The 22,449-nt window shown below is 43.6% G+C and overlaps 1 protein-coding gene across 1 annotated transcript in view; it reads right to left on the bottom strand.

Annotated features, from left to right (window-relative positions):
• Nucleotides 1-22,449, bottom strand: part of PDZD8 (PDZ domain containing 8) — a 133,046-nt gene that overhangs the window by 66,481 nt on the left and 44,116 nt on the right. The window contains exon 3 of the mRNA XM_050958935.1: nucleotides 734-836. Coding sequence (XP_050814892.1) covers nucleotides 734-836 — 103 coding nt within the window. The remainder of the gene's footprint in view (nucleotides 1-733; nucleotides 837-22,449) is intronic.

Below are 22,449 nucleotides of genomic sequence, written 5' to 3'. Positions count from 1 at the left end.
CAGTTTTTGAAGGTAATATATGTTTCAATGACACTATACGTTTGAGAAACACTCTTCCTGTTTGTAGGCTGTGGGCTGCTAAACAAGCAGAAGAGCTCAAATAGGATACATGATTATACACAATCTTTAAAGTCAGAAGTACTTCTGTTACTCATATTTGCAGACTCTTATTTAGTTCTTTAGGCATGTAATGTCTTCATCACTTTTCCTTTACATTTGGACTGTTAAGCATTTCAACTGTGCAATTTTTAAAGAATGCATATGTGCAGTTGTGCACTTAATTTGTGCATGCAATGTGGGTATTATATGAGCAAGCAGCACTGTGATAGTAATCGCTCATGCAAGTCATTTATGTGTGTCTTTTTTGATAAGCAGGCCTTTAGTGACAAAAAGTTGGTACCTAGCAGTCCTTGACTGCACTTGATGTACCAGTTACTGAATAATGAACATATATAGTTTAGAGCAGGGGTCCCCAACACGGTGTCCTGGCCAGCGGTCGAGCATCCGCCAAAATGCCGCCGAATCAACGCCTCTCAAAGATGCTGCTTGCCGCCGACAAGCGACATCACTGAGAGGCATCGCCACCGAAATTCGGCGGCATTTCGGCGGATGCTTGATCGCCACCACGGTCCTTCGTCTGGCACCCACCAGACGAAAAGGTTGGGGACCACTAATCTAGACAGAGTATATGAGATTTTAAGTCATATAGTAATACAATATGTATGCATATTACCGTTTTAATGGAACTCCGAGATTTTTCTTCCCAGACATTACTGCTCAGCTCAAACGTGCAATGAACATTCGTTTCTCTTTCATAGGATCCAAAAATCAGTAATCTGAAATACAGAAGTAGTAGTAATTTTTAATAATTTGGGCTCTGTGTAATCTGTAGGTTAAATATTTATTATAGAATCACATCTTTTCTTTTTAAACTCATTCATCTTTTTCATATACTGCAATATGAAATCAGGAGTTCTCCTCTATTAAAATTGACATACATATACACACACACCTACAACTCAGGCACTGCTCTCACTCAAAAGGGAAGTTTATAGAACACTTCCACCCTCTAGTGGAAGACTTAAGTAAAAAAATTGGCCATAATTCTTATGGCCTTTTATAAACCTCTAATATTCAAATAAGTATTTTTTTTCATAAGATAAACGGAAAAACAATCTGTATTTACAGACAAGTGTTTTGCGTATCTTGACTTCATTTCTTCCTCTGCTCTCCCAAAGCCCACTCTCGACTTGCTTGATTCTAACAGCAGACTATTATTATAACACTTAAGATTTTGCTTTGTAGCAATTTGTTTCATTACACTGAAGTCTATCACCCTTGTGATTTTCTTCATAATAGTACTAACATACACCTATTTCATGTATAACATCTTAACCCAAAGATGATGATGAGCTTTTCAAACTTGATAACATGCATAATAAATTAAATTCAGAGACCTCTGGGGTGGAGAGCAGCTCTCAAGCTTGCTGAATGAGAGCATACAGATGGGACCTTTTGGGGTGGATACTGGAGCAAACCCACTGTCTTATGAAGAGAACTGCTGGATGTTTTCAGTTTGTGCAGAACTGACAGGATTGCTGTTTCCAAGGTCTCATCCAACAGATCTTACTTATAGTAAGCTTCATAACCCTCAATATATTCACATCAAAAGGATGGACAGCTCAAACAATCCTGGGATGCCAGCCTGTTCTAGGAAGCTTAGATACTCCTAATACAGGGTTTCCAGGTGTCTTTTTTTTTTTTTTTTTCCAGGAATGCACAGCTGATCGGACCAGTAAAAGTCTGGTTGGCAGGCTCCCTACCTGCAGGCAGCTCCCCGAAAGTGGCGACAAGTCCCTCAGCTCCTATGCACAGGTGCAGCAAGTGGGTCTCCACACACTGCCCTTGCCCCAACTGCCAGCTCCACAGCTCCCATTGGCTGGGAATTGCAGCCAATGGAGGCTGCGGTGGCGGTGCCTGTGGACAGAGGCAGTATGCAGAGCCATATGGCCGCCCCTCCACCTAGGAGCTGAAGGAATTGTTGCTGCTTCCAGGAAGCTGTCACAGAATCATAGAATATCAGGGTTGGAGGGGACCTCAGGAGGTCATCTAGTCCAACCCCCTGCTCAAAGCAGGACCAATTCCCAACTAAATCATCCCAGCCAGGGCTTTGTCATGCCTGACCTTAAAAACCTCTAAGGAAGGAGATTCCACCACCTCCCTAGGTAACCCATTCCAGTGTTTCACCACTCTGAGTGAAAAAGTTTTTCTTAGTGCTCAGATCCTGCACTCTTCATCCCTCCCATGCCCCAAACCCCTGCCCCAGCTCTGAGCCCTCTCCCACACCCAAACTCCCTCCTGCAGCCCACACCCTCTTCTGTACCCCAACCCCCTGCCCAGAGCTTCCTCCTGCATCCCAAATCCCTCATCCTCAGTCCCACCCCAGAGCCCACACCCCAACCCCTGCTCCACCTCTGAACCCTCTTCTGAGCACATTCCAAACCCCTCAGACTAAGCCCAGAGCCCCCTCTGGCACCCCAAACATCTTATCCTCAGCCTCATCTCAGAGCCTGCACCTCCAGCCAGAACCTTCACCCCCTCCCGTGCCCCAACCCCCTGCCCCAGCCCGAAGAAAATGAACGAGTGAGAGGAGATGGAGTAAGTGGAGCGTGGCCTCAGTGCAGGGGGCCCCTGAATGTACCTGCATTTCAAGGACTGTACCTTCATTTTAATTTAGTGAACTGTGCAATGCACGCGCATATCTTTGATTTTGATCAACGTGATCCTGAAGCTGGTGAAAGATACACAATGTAACATTTTAAGTGCAAGTGGGGAGGAAGGGGAAGAAGAATGAAGACAAAGGAAGTTAGAAACCCACAGCGGAAGTTATTGCATAGCTAAAATTAAATTTTTACCACATTCACATATCTCCATCCATTCCGAACAACCTACGCTTCTGAACCATGGTATCGGTTATACAGTCATGTTCAAGAAAGTGTCTAAAAAGCACCTCTGTCTGAAAGCTAAACTACATTCTCCCAAAGTTAAAAACCTGTTAGAAAAGGTTTCACTAATAACTATTAGTATCTGAAGGACCCTTGTGCACCAATCCCAGAAAAACCGTCTCCAGCTAACCTCTGAGCCATAGCTTTTTAATTGGCACTTGTCTTCCAATACCTTTAGTAATAATAACTTTCTTACAGCTTCTTCATATGAAGAATAAGCTTACGAATCTTATTTGGATCCGGGGGGAGGAGGAGATGTGAATAGCACTACGTAGGACAGTAGTCCCCAACGTGGTGCTTGCAGGCACCATGGCACCGCCGGGGCATTTATGTGCGCCCGCCTAGTGCCTAGTATGGGAGACAAGCTGCTGCCCCGTGCCTGACGGGGACAGAGAACTCTGGGGCTGCAGGCTGTGGGTGACAGTGTTCTCTGTCCTCGCAGCTTCTCTCCGTCTTCTCTCTGGATTCACATATTATATTAAATATGATGTTTTTCGTATTATTTAATGTACAAATACAAAAAAAGTCTTGAAAATTTGTTGGCGCCCGCCACACTCTTCTGAAAACATGAACATGCTACTGGCCACAAAAAGGTTGAGGACCACTGACGTAGGATAACAATATTTCATCTTTTTACCCTATTATAGTGATGTCTGGCAATGTATAGCACTTCTTGCAGTCAGTTTGTACCAGTCTCTCGCATGTTAAGTTCTCATCATACTACTCTCTCTTCTGGGCATGAATTCTAATCTTTATTTCAGGGACAAGAGGATGAGATCAGGACACTGGTTTACTTGCTGACATTGTTCTTCTATCTCCATATTCTTAAATACCCTCAAAATGAAAGCACAAAGAGAAATGGAATATTGAGCAATGTCAACTATTTAATGAGGAATGCCTGTTATTAAAAATACAAAACATTTATCTGATAAAGCTAAAATTTTAAATATAGAAATAAAAGAGTTGAATATGGCTCTAATTTACCACTGGAATATATCTAGAGTAATGCCATTAAAGCCAGTATTAACCTACTGCAGTAGAGTACAATGCTGTCACAAAATGACAATTTCTTAAGCAACAGATGCTGAATTACTCCAGTAACCAGGCTATCGGAACATAACGCAACACTGCATATGATACAGTTGTTAATAGGTTCTAATAATTTAGATGTGGAAGGAAAGTTAATATCTGGGCCAAAGTCAGCCCTGGTGTAACCAGTCATAATTCCCATTGGCTTCAATGGGAAGTACGCATGCATACATCCAAGCTCATTTTGGTCAGCAGTCTTGTTTCTCTAAGCAGTGAAGCAAAGAAAATAAAAAAAGATAGTTCTGCTAGATATTTAGGAAAAGAAAAGAAATTTTCAGCTAACAAAATAATGTTTAGGGAACTAGCCAGTACCTTCAATATAATAATCACAGAGCATATTATTTATAGGATACCAACACCTCCTCCACTTTAACAAACATTTACTTCATTCACAGACTTTTCCCTTTCACAAATAAAGTCACTTTACCAACTCCAGATTTCTCCTTGAGTGAACAGGTATGCCATTATTTCAAAAATATATAAATACCAATCGTTACAGTTATTCTTGAAGCCTTCGGTATCAAAACAGATTTGGTTGTTTCCTTTAAGTTACAGATTAATTAGGTGGCTTAAAATAAGTGATGAATGAACATTTTTTTAACCCTTTATAGATCTATTTGGTGGTATTTATAAGCAGAGGAGTTCAACGTTTGTGCTGTGTTCATCCACATTTTCCCCCCCAACTCCTATTTATGTCTAGCAACTATTGTCATAACTCACTTGCAGTTCAACTTTACCACTCATTTGTTTAGACACTTCTGATTTGATTACTTCCCCTGCTCCAGTTCAGTTGATTAGTCCTTGTTTGATTACACAATACCCAGTTCATGTTTGGGCAACGGATTATCTAGACCCACAAATTCATGCCTTGTTTGCCTTCTTTTTTTCCTTAAAGCCATCCCAAGTAAACCATTGTGTTTGTTTTCTGTTCCCCTTTCCAACTTCAGATGTAAGAGGAGATTTTGGGATCTGTGTCCCATTTTTGCTACTTGTTAACTGTTAAAAGCTGATGATATATTTCGATGCTAAAGCTTTTTTTAAAAATCAGACTTAAAAATCTGAGCCACTGTCAACAACTGAAAAGTATTAGAAACTTACAAAGACAGAGAAGTCAACTGTGAATTTAAGTAGAGTGTCATTACAACAAGAGTCACGCAGATGTCTTTGGAGTGCTTCGTTATTTGTACAGGCCAATATTTTTTAAATATGAATGCCTAAATTTCAGCACTTAAATATATAAATCTGATTCTTCAGAAGAAACAAGCATCACACCTTCTGTCACAGGGTAGCTAGGTCTTTAAGAGCAATCCATGCCCAACTCTTGCCTATATATTTCCTCTCAAAATATGCACCTGTAAGCTACAAAGATTGATGGGAAGAGGAAACCAAGATATAAAAGGCAGGCCCAGTTCCCTCACTCTGGGGACTGACTGTCTCTTCACTTCAGGTTAGTCTATACTACAATTAAAAAACCCACAGCACTGAGTCTCAGAGCCTTTGTCAGACCACTCAATCTCACAGGGATCAGGCTCTGGGGTTATAAATAGTGTAGACCAGGGGTCAGCAACCTTTCAGAAGTGGTGTGCCAAGTCTTCATTTATTCACTTTAATTTAAGGTTTCGCGTGCCGGTAATACATTTTAATGTTTTTTACAAATCTATATATTATATAACTAAACTATTGTTGTATTGTAAAATAAACAAGGTTTTCAAAATGTTTAAGAAGCTTCATTTAAAATTAAATTAAATTGTTGATCTTATGCCGCCGGCCCGCTCAGCCCGCTGCTGGTCTGGGGTTCTGTTCATCTAGGCTGGCAGTGGGCTGAGAGGAGCCTGTGGCCGGGATGCCAGCTGTGAAGGGTCCGGCAGCCAGAACCCCAGACCGGCAGCGGGCTGTGCAGGGCTAGCAGCCGGGATCCCAGACTGGCAGTGGGCTGAGCGGCTCAGTCCACTGCCGCTCAGGGGTTCCATCCGCCAGCTGGGATCCCGACTGCTGGACCCGCTCACCCCGCTGTCAGTCTGGGGTCCCGGCCCTGACCACATACAGTGGGTACCTACCTTCTTCCTGGTTCTGGCCCAGTCTCTTCCTCTCTCTGCACTGAGCTGAGGGTGGGAGTGGACTGAGCACAGGGCTGGAGGTGAAGGGTCTAGCCAGGAGCTAGAATGAGGGAGGGGGCTCAGGGTTGGGGCAAGAGGTTTGGGTGTGGGGGCACTTACCTGGGCTGATCCCATTTGGTATGAGGGTAAGTGGCAGTGCAGGAACTCCCATTTGGTGCTTAGGGTGGGGATAGGGATGTGGGGGGTGCAAGAGTTAGGGCAGAGGGCTAGGCACATGTGAGGGGGGTGCAGGTGTCAGGGTAGGAGGACTGGGTATGTGTGGGGGTGCCAGAGTCAGGGCTGGGGTCATGCGGGGGGCTGAAGGAGTCAACAGAGGGCTGGATGGTACAGGCTTCATGGCAGGGGCCTGGGGGTGTGTGTGGGGGTGCAGGGCTCAGGGTTGGGTGATTGCCCCCCCCCCGAACCCTCAAACCCCCCAGCTCCTTGTCCCATCTACCCCCTCCTGGGACCCCACCCCCTATCTAAGCCTCCCTGCCCCCTGACTGCCCCCTTAGGACCCTGTCCCCTCACTGCCCCAACCCTTATCCACCCCCCCCCCCCGCACCCAGACAGAACCCCCCGGACTCCCATGCCTATCTATCTAACTGCTACCAGCCCCCTGACAGGACCCCTAGAACTGTGGACTCATACAACGCCCCTCTGCTCCCTGCCTCCCCAGCCCCTCTCCACATCCCTACATCCTGACAGCCCTCCCCCCAGAACTCCTGACTCATCCAACCCCCCCCAGCTCCTTGTCCCCTGACCACCCCCTCCAGAGACCCTCCCACCCTAACTGCCCCCAGGACCCTCCTTGCTCCCTATCCCCTGACTGCCCTGACCCCTATCCACCCCCCACCACCTAACAGCCCTGGGAATCCCATGCCCCATCCAACACCCCCTGCTCTCTGACTGCCTCCACCAGAGAGCCCCGCTCCAAACCACCCCCCTGGGATCCCACCCCCCATCCAACCCACCCTGCTCCCTGTCCCCTGACTGCCCCTACCCCTTATCCAAACCCCCAATCCCGGACCCTTTACCATGAGGCTCCCCGCTGATCCGGAGCCCTGCCGCCGCATGCACAGCGCTCTGTGGGAAGGGGCTGTGCACGGCGGCAGGGCTCCGGATGAGTGGGGAGCGTCTTTCCCTTCCCACAGAGCCAAACACTGCCCCGCAGGAGCGAGCAGCCCCGACCCCCAGAGCGCTGTGTGCGGCAGCAGGGCTGCAGGGCTCCAGGAGAAGGGGGGGAAGATGGGGGAGGGGCCAGCGGCTTGTTGTGCTGGGCCTGGTGCTTCAGCCTAGGAGCACGGACCCGCGTCGGCAGGATTTTTAATGGCATACTGGGGTCCCGGCAGGCACCAGCGTGCCATTAAAAATTGGCTCGCGTGCCATCTTTGACACGCGTGCCATAGGTTGCCGACCCCTGGTGTAGACAATCGAGCTCAGGCTGTAACCTAGGCTTTGAAACCCTCCCACCTTCACACAGGGTCTCAGAGCCCAGGATGCAGCCTAAACATCTACACCGCACTTTTGTAGCCCCGCAGCCCAAGTCAACTGATGTGGGCCAGCTGCAGGTCTTTTACTGCAGTGCAGACATACCCTAAGGCAGCGGTTCCCAAACTCTCACAACCTGTGAACACTTTTCACTAAAACGTCAAGTCTCAAGAACTTCCTCCTAAAAAATAAATATTTCCAGTGATTTTCTCATTTACCTGAGTATAAATTATAAAAGCAGTGATCTTGAAAATATAAAAATTGTTTTTAGGACATGCTTATTACACACTATTTATTATTAAGTGTCCCTGGCCTCTGTTTGCCAGAAGCTGGAAATGACCGACGGGGAAGGATCACTTGATTACCTGTTCTGTTCATTCCCTCTGGGGCACCTGGCACTGGACACTGTTGGAAGACAAGATATTGGGCTAGATGGACCCTTGGTCTGATCCAGCAGGGCCATTCTTATGTTCTTATTTATCATTATAGTATTTTTATTACATTATGAAAATGGCAACGCTCTTCCATGATCTCACTTTCATAGCTTGTGTCACTTTGAATAAGCCTGTTCTAAGACAAGGCTCCTATGTTTCATCAAAGAGTATCAGATGTGAAACAGCATGAAGGAATTTAAGAAGCCAACTCAAAGAGTTCCTCCTACACAAACATTCAGGTCTTGAGCAGTCCTGACAAACAACGCACGTTACAACAAAGCTTAAACTTGTTGGTCATAATAATTTAAAAAATACTAGTTGCCTATTTAATTTTAAAAACAGCAAAAAATATCCACCTCTCTTTCCATTTCTTATAAGGAGTCTTGAAGTTTAAATCTCCTCAGTGTTATAGATACGCTTGCTTTGATCCTCTTAGCTCTTAGAAGCCCAAGGGTTCCGGGCTGCTGGCCCCGTGCTCCCTGGTGTTCCTAGGGACAGCTCTGTCCGCCATTAGGGAAATTTCTTCCGAGAACCCCATGTAACATTTCGTGAACCCCCAGGGGTTCTCAAATCCCAGTTTGGGAACCACTGCCCTAAAGTATGCTTTTAAACACCTGTGTTTGGCCCATGTTAGCTGACTTGGGCAGCTGGCTGTAAAACTGCAATGTAGGAATTCAGGCCCAGGCTGCAGCCTGGGCTCTGGGATCCTCCCTCCTCACAGGGACCCAGAGTTTGGGCTCCAGTCTAAGTGTCTGCACCACTACTTTACAGCCCCACAGCCTGAGCCCAAGTCAGCTGACATGGACCAGCTGTGGGTGTTTAATTGCGGTGTAAACATGCCCTTAGAAGCCTGAAGGGGAACAGCAGTGGCTAAGGTTTCTCTAAAGAAAAGCTTAGGGTTAGGTTTAGGATTAGGGACAGTGACTGCCTGGAACCTCTGTGCCAAGAAGGGGACTTCTAAAACATAGGAAAAAATATTGGGGAAACCATAATACAAAGTGAAAATTAGTAAATATTTGTAAAACTTTTGTTTAGAAGAAATTTTTGTAGTCCCTAAGAAGAGTCAAATGAGATAGGTATCTTGTAGAGGTGCTGGGATATATTTTGTGCATTAGACACTAAACCAGACATTAGGAAGGACGACTGGTTTGGAATGTCAATCTGTGTCTGTGATTAATTACAAATGCAGGAGGTAAAGGTACCGCCACATCCAAACGCCAGAGAGAGGAGTAGCCCCCTCACTCCTGCTGACCTTGAAAATTTTGACCACGGTGTCTAACATGTCCTATGTGGGTGCTTTGAGAAACAGCAGTTTCAGTAGAGACTTCAGATTTTTAGCAGCTAAAATCTCCAAAGATTCCATCCTCACTAAGCATTCTACATCCTCTTACAGCTCCTACAGTTGACCAGCTCGTACATGGGCCACCTCAACAGAGTAATTGAAAATGTTCCCTCCAGCCTGTGGCTAAAGGGGTGAGGCCTGACCTTCCCTATAATGCAGAGGTGGGCAAACTACGGCCCACGGGCTACATCCGGCCCGCGGGGCCATCCTGCCCAGCCCCTCCTCTGCTGTCCCCTCACCTCCCCACAGCCTCAACTCATCGTGCCAGCAGCGTGGCAGGCTCCGGCCGGACAGCGCAACTCAGGGGCAGATTTATAAGTGAACACAGGGTGCCCTGGCACGGGGTCCCCCACCCAGGGCCAGGCACTGGCGCAGCTCAGCACCCCCTGTGGGGGGGGGGGGCTGCATTGAGGGGGCAGGAGACCAGGCGGCAAGTGCTGGTGTCGGGAAACACGGCCGGAGGACTCCGGAGCACCTGGCGACCATGCAGCCGGCCGTAGAGAAGCAATGCTTTGAAGGGGAAACTGCCACTTCTCTCCGGCTGCACCTGCTCCTCCTGAGCCCTCCACCCATGTTGGCAGGATCACATTCCGAAAGGGGCTTGGGGGCAGTGGTGGATTTGGGGTGGAGTCCCAGGGGGGTGGGGTCCCAGTGACAGTTGTGGCGGGGATCCTGTGAGGGGGTGGTTGGATGGGTCAGGGGTTCTGACGGGGGCAGTCAGGGGGAGGAAAGTGGAAGGGGACAGAGGCCAGGCTGGTTGGGGAGGCACTGCCTTCCCTACCCGACCCTCCATACAGTTTTGCAACCCTGATGTGGCGCTCAGGCCAAAAAGTTTGCCATCCCCTGCTGTAATGGCTGCTCTGGGCTGGGGAGGAGCCAGGCACTGAAACTGAGAGCAGGCAGTCTGTCCTATGGTACCAATGACCTCTTCCTAGCAGCCAGGCAAGGTGGAGGAGAAAACCTCCATCAATACAGCTTTACTGGCTGCTGACTGAACATGTAAAAAAGAAATATCTATAAACTTTCATTTTTCTAATTTTCAGCAACAGTAACTTTTAAACCCTTAATATTTTAGAAATAGTAGAATATTTCTTGGATTATAATAGTTTCAAAGTAGATTCATTTTTGTTCTAAATTTTTTAAAAAGAACAACATGTACTTTGTGCCGGTGCCACGTATTACTGTGTTTTTCCATTGTAGGGCTGTTTTGTCAAGTAGGCCTATCCAATGGTCATATACTTTAATTACTATTTTACATAGCATGATATATATTCCAAGATAATGAAAGGTAATCATTTAATCCTGTTTGCTTTACAAAGGTGAACCTACGTAGATAAATGTTATGTTTAGCAGATTAGTCTGAAAAGATCATTTTCCCCATAATAAAATCAAGTTAATATGTGTCTTACTTGTAAACTAGTCTCTACAGTTTAACCTCAAAATCTTCACAGTTGGAGAATTAGAGTTTCTTTTCATCCTCCAAAGAAAATATAAAAATGATTATGAAAGTTGTCAATCTGACTTATTTGCTCTTCCAATTCTTTGAGAATATACTCAAATATAGGTAACAAACTGAAGGTAATCTTGCTTTGGTCTTAAAACATTACCTAGAATATTTATCAAAAACTAAATATATTATTTTTGCAGTAGTAAAAGATCGTATTGCCCCGGCAACATTCATTTACAACTTTTATTATCTATTACCTAGCACCAAGAAGTCCTAGTTATTGAAATAATATTTTTATAAGCAATGCTTAAATTGGGGGAAAATAATCCTGCATATTACTACTATGGCCCCTCCTCTCTTCTTTGGTCTCTCTCCTTTAAAAAAAAAATGCAACATTTAAAAAATGCAATTTTCAGGCATTTCCCGGGGGGCGAATACTAAGCTCAGCTCTAAATGCAGTGCATAAGTGCACACACAAAAGACTGATTGGGGTGAAGAGTGTTAATTATACGAATCTGCAGTAGAGAACAAAAAACCTTTGGTTTGCAAAATGTCATCCCAAAACTTAATTAATGTAGTTTAAAGATCCAATTCTTACTAACATGTAAAGGAAGCTAAACATTACTCATATGTCACTAGTAGTAAGAGAGTTCTTTTTAAATTTTATGGAACTGCATTTCTCAGAATTGGTAATGAGGACAACAGCATTCTGTGTTTGAATGTGATCAACATTGGTAAGGACTGTATCACTGATGTCACGCAGTGTTCAGTGCTGAAGCCAAGTGACTGTTAATAAGGCTAGGAGTCATAGCCAAAACAACAGAGAGGGTAGGTGAGGAGAGCAGTGATTCAAGCAGGCAGGTTTTAGCTGATGAAACAACCTAGGATGGGACACTTGTCATGTGGAGAAGACAGGCGTTAAGCTGAACAATTTTTTTTTGTGTGGCGAAGGGGAGGGGCACGGGGTGGAGTGTTCTGAGCACTCCATACAAACTGAGACTGAATTTGGAGCCTTCCTGACTCTACTACTGACCCCACTTCCTGACCCCTCGCCCCCCAGTGTTCAATAATTCAAAAGGGCGGCTCTAAACAGAGACCTGCCACAGAAAAAAAAGTGGTTATTCATCTTGCAGTACCTGTTCTTTTGAGACAGTCTGTCGTTGTGAATCCTACTACTGGTGTGCATGTGACCTTTGCACAGGAATTTGGAAGTTGTCCCCCATAAAGGCCGCGCATATGTCCTCACTCTCCCCGAAGGGAATAAAGGGCAGAGTGATCCTGTCCACCATTCAAATTTCTTTTGTCATCCAAAGATCCCAAGAGAAGTCTCTGAGCTGTGGGGATGGAGAGTGGGCTGTGGGATCTGTATGCACAGAACACCTCAAACAACAGTTACTGCAAACTGAGTAACTGATTTCTCTCCTTTAAATTCCTGTGCATCTGGTTCCCACTTACGTGATTAGCCAGTAGTTCAACATTCCAGGCAGTGGGGACTAGGAGCTCATTTTAAATAACTGCAGGACTGTTCAGCCAACCTGTGCATTAGTTCTAGAAGTTGATATTAGCGAATAACGATTGGTGAACAAGTGCACCGAGGACCATGTTGCCTCTTTACAATCCCTGTGATCAGAACTTTAATGAAGCATGCCACAGACAAGGCCTGCATTCTGGTGGAATGGGCAGAGTAACCTGATCAGGGAGTTGCAGTTTGTTAATATCTAAGGTTACCCTTACAGTGCATTTCAAAGTTCCTGAAGCAGAAAGAGGTCTACCTTTAGATGAACTTCCATATGCAAAAAAGTCTAGGACAGTGCTTTTCAAGCTCTCTGATGTAGGGGACCGGCAATTTTTTTTCTCCAATGTGCCAGGGACCGGTGCCATATTATCATCCTATTTGACGCTCTTATGAGGAAACTCGTCGCGGACTGGCAGCCGATGGCTCGCAGACTGGCACCAGTCCACGGACCACTACTTTGAGAAGCACTGGTCTAGGAGATCTTCTAGCCAGTCTTTGTCTATTAAGGTAGTACAAAAAAGGGTCTTTTTCACATCTAGGATATGCAGTTTTGCTTCATCAGGAGAAAAGTGAGGTCTTGGAAAAAATACAGGTAACTGGATATGAAAGTCCAAAAATACTTTCAGAATAAATTTTGGGTGAAGCCTCAGTTCCCTTTACGGCATTTTTTATATAGACAGTGTGGTTTGTCATGACCGCCTGGATTTTGATTACTCTGTACGCAGAGGTAATAGCCACCAAAATTCAATCTCAATTGAAAGTGGTCAAGGGAGCAGGATGATAGGGGTTTGAAAAAAGGTACCATTAGAGAGGTAAGGACTAGGTTCACGTTTCAAGAAGGTGGTATTTTCCTTCCGGTGGAAACACTCAGTAGGACTCAAACATTTTGAGCACTGGGTGATAAAAACTGAAGAACCCTGAATATGAGAATGAAAGGCTGAAATTGCTGCTAAGTAAATCTTAATGGAGCTGTGAGAAAGGTTGGATTGTTTAAGAGATAATAGGTAGCCCAAAATTACCGAAATAGATGACTGAAAAAGGTCATATTATCTTCTGCCATAACAAGAAGCACTTCCACTGAGCAATATATGTCTTCCTAGTGGAATGTTTCTTGCTTTCCATAAAGATTCTCTATACATCAGCTGAGCATCCCCTAGCTGCTGGCATCAGCCAGAGAGTCTCCATGATATCAGAAGAAAGTTTATTAGTCAATTGGAAAACAGTATTGGGAAGTCCTTAGTTTAGTCCTTCAGGTCTTCAGCTCTGACTCAGGGGCATCATTTTAACCCTTCTGTACCCAGAGTAGCAATACCAAAATGACCAATACAGAGCCATACAGATAGTCCATAAAGTATTACAAACAATTCCTGCACTCATCACAGCAGAAACTTCCACTTGGCTCACACCACTTTTTGCAACAAATTGGAGAACAAGTTTCTAGTTGTGTCAGCCTGGTTGTTTTGAGCATTGAAACCTTTACTTTTAAGGAAGTTTTTAAAGAGAACACACACTGAATGCACAAAAAAAGCTAGCAAGAATTCAAGTTTTTAAATTTCAAATGGCAGCATTAACTAAGTCAGCAGTTTATTTTGTGCCAGGTGCTGTTTTTTCGAATTTAACTAAATAGTTTAGAATCTTCTCAAATTTGCAATGAAATAAGCGTAAATCAAATGGCTTTATGGGCCTTTTGTGGTTCAGCTGACAGTCTACTCAAGTTTCAATATCATGAATTATGATGTCATTAGGAATGACAAGAGTAACCTAACATAGCATTGTAATTCAAAATAATATAAATACTGTACTTTTTTAAAAAAAAACATTTCCAGATAAAAAGTTCCATACATTTCAAACATGTACAATGCTATCTTCTTCTAGGAGAGTGAGGGTGCCAGGAAAGTAATAAAGAATTGCTCTTAGTTCAACTGCAAGTTTGGAGGAGATTATGAATTCCACACATTGCAAGGGAGCTAAAGAAGAGGAAGTGACCTTCTCAAAAATCCTTCAGAGCCAACAAATGAGCAAAGGCAGAAAATACTGGAGCTGAACTGTTGGCCGTGCATTTTTGTTCTCTGAAACATTTGGTCATATTCCAGCCTGAAAGTGGAATTTTTGAATGGCATGACATGCCTCTCACAGGTGGGGGGAGAAGGGGCTGATCTTCTTGGCAAGAGACTAGGTGGATCAGCTGGAAGGGTGATAATATACAATGCAAGGGGAGGATGCTGTGGAGGAAAATACAGAATAATCTAACTCTGTGTGCCATGAACAAACTGAACTGATAGTGGGTATTAGGAGACACTATTTCACTAGGAGGGTGGTGAAGCACTGGAATGGGTTACCTAGGAAGGTGGTGGAATCTCCATCCTTAGAGATTTTTAAGGCCTGGCTTGACAAAGCCTTGGCTGGGATGATTTAGCTGGTGTTGATCCTGCTTTGAGAGCAGGGGTTTGGACTAGACCTCCTGAGGTCTCTTCCAACCCTAATATTATGAGATTCTATGATGTGACAAAGAATGGGAAGAGAATTTTTTTCAGCTGCTTATATATCAAAACTAAGAGTTTGGGTAACATGCAAAAGAAACTGGAAATTCTCATCAGTAAGAAAATTGATATAAGTGGCATTACTGAAACCTCGTGAGACAGTTTGCATGCTGGAATATTAAAATCACTGGTTATAACCTGTTTAGGAAGGACCAAGTGAGTAAGAGGTGGGGACTCTAAAAACACCATTACTGATTTTAATAGTTATTTGTAACTCAGAACCACAGGATCTTGAATGCATATAGATCAGCGTGCTAGTTAACAAAGATCAGGAAGGGATATTGGTGGGGATCTGTTACAAAACAACAAATCAAACCAGAGAACAGAATAAATTACTTCTTAAGCATCTGTCTATAACAGAAAGAAAAAAAGTTGTATTTTTATGGGGGACTTCAGTTTGGAAAACATATGCTGGAGGTCTCATGCAGCTAGTAGTAAATCATTAGAATTTCTGAAAATTCTAGATAATTTTCTTACACAGAAAGTATTACGCCCAACACAAGGTACCTAAAAGATAAAGATGAATTAAATGCTAGACTTAAAGTAGGTGGCTGTCTACCTTGGGATCAGTGATCATGAGGAGTTTTTAAACTACGGGCGGGAGAAAACTAACAGGTGCAAAAGAGCACACAGTTCAGGCAGAGACATTCCTTAGCAGAAGATCTATTAATGGGGATTCTCTATATCCTAATAAAGAGGAGAGGATGGATGATGAAAAAGTACAGGTAGGATGTGATGAGAAACAGTCAAATGAAAAAAAGGCCCATTCAATTACATCACATAATGACAGACAGCTAAAAAGTGATAAATTTTATAAGCGCTTATATACATATTCTAGAAGCTTAAATACTAAAATGAGTGAACTTCAGTGCCTTCTATTAAATGACGATATTGTTATAATAGGCATCCCAGAAACTTGATGGAATGATGATAATCAATGGGACACAGTAATAGCAGGGTACAAAATTCTCATGAGTGCACAGGCTTGATGCTCTGGTACCGCTCTGAATGAAGTCAGACAGGACCCTCTGGCAGGGTGACTCCTCTCAGGGCATACTGTCACTAGGGCAAGCCTCCTTTGCTTCAGCACCTCCTTGAGTCTGACTTCAGAGCATTCAGCACCCCTGTTCCACGCTGTGAGCTCCCCGCAGTGAGTCCACATGGAGAGGACACGTGGGGAAGCCTTATGTGCCCCTCAAAAGGCCCATGCACCCTCAATTTCATAGTCAGCAATGACTCTCACCAGCGAGATAAAACAGAAGCGTTTATTAGTTGAAGAATCACAGAACTGGAAGGGACCTCGAGAGGTCATCTAGTACAGTTCAGACTAAGTATTATCTAGACCATCTCTGACAGGTGTTTGTCTAACCTAACCTGCTCTTAAAAATCTCCAATGAGGGAGACTCCACAACCTCCTGAGGTAATTTATTCCAGTGCTTACCCACTCTGACATTAGGAAGTTTTTCCTAATGTCCAACCTAAACCTCCCTTGCTGCAATTTAAGCCCATTGCTTCTTGTCCTATCCTCAGAGGTTAAGACAGACAATTTTTCTTCCTTCTCCTTGTAACAACCTTTTACATACTTGAAAACTGTTATGTCCCCTCTCAGTCTTCTCTTTTCCAGACTAAACAAACCCAGTTTTTTCTATCTTCCGTCATAGGTCATGTTTTCGAGACCTTTAATCATTTTTGTTGCTCTTCTCCAAACTCTCTCCAATTTGTCCACATCCTTCCTGAAATGTGGCTCCCAGAACTGGACACAATACTCCAGTTGAGGCCTAATCAGTGCAGAGTAGAGCGGAAGAATTACTTCTTCTGTCTTGCTTACAACAGTTCTGCTAATACATCGCAGTATGATGTTCGCTTTTTTTGCAACAGCATTACACTGTTGACTCATATTTAGCTCGTGGCCCACTACGACCCCCAGATCCTTTTCTGCAGTACTCCTTCTTAGGCAGTCATTTCCCATTTTGTATGTGTGCAACTGATTGTTCCTTCCTAAGTGGAGTACTGTGTATTTGTCCTTATTGAATTTCACCCTATTTACATCAGACCATTTCTCCAGCTTGTCCTGATCATTTTGAATTATAATCCTATCCTTCAAAGCAACCCCTTGCAACCGCTCTGCAAACTTTGTAAGTGGACCCAGAATAGGACCTGTGGGACCCCACTTGTTATGCCCTTCCAAGATGATTGTGATCCACTGATGATTACTCTCTGGGAACGGTTTTCCAACCAGTTTTGCACTCACTTTATAGTAGCTCCATCTAGGCTGCATTTCCCTAGTTTGTTTATGAGAAGGTCATGTGAGACAGTATCAAAAGCTTTATTCAAGTCAAGAACAGATCTTATTAGCACAGAAAGCAGGAAGTTACAACAAAGTCCATGGGGTGGGCAGAGGGCAGAATAGAGAGCCCAGAGTCCTAGGCTTACCCTCCCTTGAGTCCCAACCAGGAGACTGACCAGCTTCCAGCATTCCAGCCTCAGTCATGCCCACCTGCCCTCCTCCTTCCTTTGTCTCTTTCTCAGGCCAACAGGCCACCTACTCTCCACCTCTCGTTTGTTCTTTTAAACCCCATGTCTGATTCTTACAGAAGATAGCCTCGGCCATCAGTTGCCAGGTTACAGAGTGTCGGTCTTTGTCTGTGAGTAACTTGAGTAACACAGGAGAAACTGAAAAAGCAGCAGAGTCCTGTGGCACCTTATAGACTAACAGACATATTGGAGCATGAGCTTTCGTGGGTGAATACCCGCTTCGTCGGATGTACCCATGAAAGCACATGCTCCAATACATCTGTTAGTCTATAAGGTGCCACAGGACTCTTTGCTGCTTTTACAGATCCAGACTAACACGGCTACCCCTCTGATACAGGAGAAACTGAGGCGCGCACACAGTATTCAGACAAAACTGTAAGAACATTCCCACTTTGTCACAAAAATATACAGTAATGACGGAATAGGTCATGCTCGCAGCGGAGCGGCACTATATGTGAAAGAATGCATACGGTCAAATATAGGAAAAAACTTAAATGAACCAAACTGTACCATAAAAGTCTCTACGGATAGAAATTCTGTGCTTCAATAAGAAGAATACAGCAGTAGGGATATACTACCAACCATCTGATCAGAATGGTGATGATGACTGTGAAATGCTCAGGGAGATTAGAGAGAGTTAATAAAAATAGAAAAAAAACCTCAGTAATAATGGGGGATTTCAACTATCTCCATCACCTCAGACCGGAATAAAGTTTATTTGCACCACACATGACTGCTTCTTGGATCAGCTAGTCCTGGAACCCAGAAGGAGAGAGGCAATTCTTGATTTAGTCTTAAGTGGAGCACAAGATCTGGTCCAAAAGGTGAATATAGCTGGACTCCTAACTAGCAGTGACCATAATATAATTAAATTAAAGATCCCTGGAGGGAGCAGGGGAGAAGCCCACTACAGTAGCATTTAACTTCAGAAAGGGGAACCACACAAAAATGAGGAAACTAGTTAAACAGAAATTAAAAGGTAAAGTCCCAAAAGTGAAATGATTGCAAGCTGGATGAAAACTTTTTAAAAACACCATAATAGAGGCTCAAATTAACTGCATGCCTCAAATTAAAAAACAAAGTAAGAGGACCAAAAATGTGCCACCACGGCTAAACAACAAAGTAAAGGAAGCGGTTAAATGCAAAAAGGCATTATTTAAAAACTGGAAGTTAAATTCTACTGAGAAAAACAGAAAAGAGCATAAACACTGACAAATCAAGTGTAAAAGTATAATTAGGGTGGCCAAAAAAGAATTTGAAGAGCAACTAGCCAAAGACTCAAAAACTAACAGCAAAAATAAAATTTAAGTTCATCAGAAGCAGAAAGCCTGCTAAATAATCAGTGAGGCCACTGGATGATCAAGGTACTAAAGGAGCACTCCAGGAAGATAAGGTCACTGCAGAGAAACTAAGTTAATTCTTTGCAACAGCCTTCACTGCAGAGGATATAAGGAAAATTCACAAATTTGAGCCATTCTTTTTAGGTGACAAAGCTGAGAAACTGTCCCAGATTGAGGTGTCACTAGAGGAGGCTTTGGAACAAAACTGATAAACTAAACAGTAATAAATCACCAGGTCCAGATGGTATTCATCCAAGAGTTCTGATGGAACTCAAATATGAGATTGCACAACTGTGGTATGTAATCTATCCTTTAAAACAGCTTCTGTACCAGATGACTGAATGATAGCTAATGGGACGCCAATTTTTAAAAAAGGCTCTAGAGGCAATCCCAGCAAATTACAGGCCGGTATACCTAGCTTCAGTACCAGGCAAAGTGTTTGAAACTATAGTGAAGAACAGAATTATAAGACACGTAGATGAACACAATTTGTTGGGGAAGAATCAACATGGCTTTGTAAAGGAAAATCATGCCTCAACAATCTATTAGAATTTTTTGAGGGGGGTCAACAAACATGTGGACAAAAGGTGATTCAGTGGATAGTGTACTTGGACTTTCAGAAAGCCTTTGACAAGGTTCCTCATCAAAAGCTCTTAAACAAAGTAAGCAGTCACGGGATAAGAGGGAAAGTTGTTTCATGGTTCAGTAACTGGTTAAAAGATAGGAAACAAAGGATAGGAATAAATAGTCAGTTTTCACAATGGAGACAGGTAAATAATGGTGTCCCCCAGGGGTCTGTTCTAGGACCAGTGAAGTTCAACAAATTTATAAATGATCTGGAAAAAGGGGTAAACAGTGAGGTGGCAAAATTTGCAGACGATACAAAATTACTTAAGATAGTAAAGTACAAAGTAGACTGCGAAGAGCTACAAAAAGATCTCACAAAATTAGGTGACTGAGCAACAAAATAGCAGATGAAATTCAATGTTGGTAAATACAAAGTAACACACATTGGAAAACATAATCCCAACTATATATACAAAATGATGGGATCTAAATTAGCTGTTACCACTCAACAAAGATCTTGGAGCCATTTTGGATAGTTCTCTGTAAACATCCACTCAATGTGCAGCACCAGTCAAAAAAAGCTAACAATGTTAGGAATCATTAGGAAAAGGATAGATACTAAGAGAGAAAAATTCATAATACCTCTATATAAATCCATGGTACATCCACATCTTGAATACCATGTGAAGATCTGGTCACTCCATCTCAAAAAAGATAATAGAATTGGAAAAGGTAGAGAAGGGCAACAAAAATGATCTGAGGTATGGAACAGCTTCCATATGAAGAGAGCTTAAAAATACTGGGACTTTTCAAGTTGGAAAAGAAACTGCTAAGAAGGAATGATAGAGGTCTATAAAATCTTGAACGGTGTGGAGAAAGTGAAATAAGGAAGCGTTATTTACTCACTCTCTTAAGACAAAAACTAGGCAGTCACCCAACTAAATTAATGAGCAGCAGGTTTAAAACAAACAGAAGAAAGTACTTCTTCACAAAACGCATAGTCAACCTGTGAAACTCATTGCTAGGAGGATGCTGTGAAGGCCAAAACAGGGTTCGAAAAACAACCTAGATAAATTCATGGAGGATAGGTCCATCAATGACTATTAGGCAGAATGATCAGGGATGCAACTCGGAATTCCATGCTCGGAATGTCCCTAACCTCTGCTTACCAGAAACTAGGAATAGGCAACACAAGAGGGATCACTTGATGATTACCTATTCTATTCATTTCCTCTGAAGCACCTGATGTTGGCCACTGTTGGAAGGCAAGATACATATGGATGTGCTCCACAACGGCTAATTGTAGAAACTGAAGAAAATTATAAGCACAATTGATTGGAAGGAAAACGTCAGATGAAACATGTGAATGAAAACAGAGTTTGAGAGGAGTTTCTAGGTGGCCAAAAAACCACAATTTCACAATCCAGAATCAAGACAACTGTGGGTAAAAAAAAAATCCCGATTCCATGGTGAAGTGAAAGCATAAGTTAGAAATAAAAAAAAGTAACATAACAAATGGAAAAAAGGAGTGTAGATAGAAAGCAATATAAATTAGAAATTAAGAATTGTAGAAAATTGATAACTGGAGCAAAGAACGTAAGGGGAAAAAAATCTATAGCTGGCAGGGCTAAGGATGATAAAAAGGAATTTAAGTATATACGGAACAAGAGAAATCTTAGCAATGATATAGGCCCATTATTAGATGGAGATGGTAAAGGCATTATCAATGGTGCAGAACAGGCAAAAGAAGTGTTCAATAAATATTTTTGTTCTGGTTTTAGAAAGGAACACGATGATGTACTCATATCACAAAGATGAGGAAGTACTTTCCAGTCCATTAGTCACTATGGAGGATGTTAAACAGCATCTATTAGAGATAATCATTTTTAAAATCAGCAAGTCTGAATAACTTGCAGCCAAGAGTGTTAACAATGTGGGGGGGAGGCGATCACTGGCCCACTGATATTAATCTTTAACAAAAAGACGGTTACTCACTTTTGTAACTACTGTTCGAGATGTGTTGCTCATATCCATTCCAATTCGGTGTGTGTGCACCGCGTGCACGCTCGTCGGAAGATTTTTACCCTAGCAACACTCAGTGGGTCGGCTGGCCGCCCCCTGGAGTGTCGCCACTATGGCGCTGGATACATACCTCTGCCGACTCAACGGCCGTTCAGTTCCTTCTTGCCGGCTACTCTGACAGAGGGGAAGGAGGGCAGGTTTGGAATGGATATGAGCAACACATCTCGAAGAACAACAGTTACAAAGGTGAGTAACCGTTTTTTCTTCTTCGAGTGCTTGCTCATATCGATTCCAATTAGGTGATTCCCAAGGCTTACCTAGGCGGTGGGGTCAGAGTGAGATGTTGCAGAATGCAAAACTGCTGAGATAAAGGCTGCGTCATCTCTGGACTGTTGAACCAGACTGTAATGAGAGGCAAAGGTATGTACCGAAGACCAGGTAGCTGCACGGCATATCTCCTGGATGGGTACACGAGCCAGGAAGGCAGCAGATGAAGCCTGGGCCTCGTAGACTGTGCAGTGAGGCGGCTCGAGGGAACATTAGCCAAGTCATAACAAGTACGGATGCAGGCCATCACCGAAGATGAAATCCTCTGGGAGGAGACAGGTGGGCCCTTTATTCGGTCCACCAAGAGTTGGGGCGTTCTACGAAAGGGTTTTGTCCGCTCAGTATAAAATGCGAGCGCTCTACAAACATCTAGGGAGTGCAACTGTTGCTCCCTTCGTGTTGAGTGTGGTTTCGGGAAGAAGACTGCAAGGAAGATATCCTGGTTGACATGAAAGGCCGATAACACCTTAAGGAGGTACGCTGGGTGTGGTCGCAACTGCATCTTGTCCTTGTGAAATACAGTATACGGTGGGCCACCGTGAGAGCCCGAAGCTCGGAGACTCGTCTGGCCGATGTAATGGCTACAAGGAAAGTGGTTTTCCAGGATACGTATAGTAGCGAGCAGGTTGCTAGCGGCTTGAATGGGGCAGACATAAGTCTGGATAGAACCAGGTTGAAGTCCCAGGTTGGGGCGGGGC

Source organism: Gopherus flavomarginatus, chromosome 6 (assembly GCF_025201925.1).
Source record: "Gopherus flavomarginatus isolate rGopFla2 chromosome 6, rGopFla2.mat.asm, whole genome shotgun sequence".
Taxonomy (NCBI): domain Eukaryota; kingdom Metazoa; phylum Chordata; order Testudines; family Testudinidae; genus Gopherus; species Gopherus flavomarginatus.
This window is presented reverse-complemented; position numbering and strand designations above follow the sequence as displayed.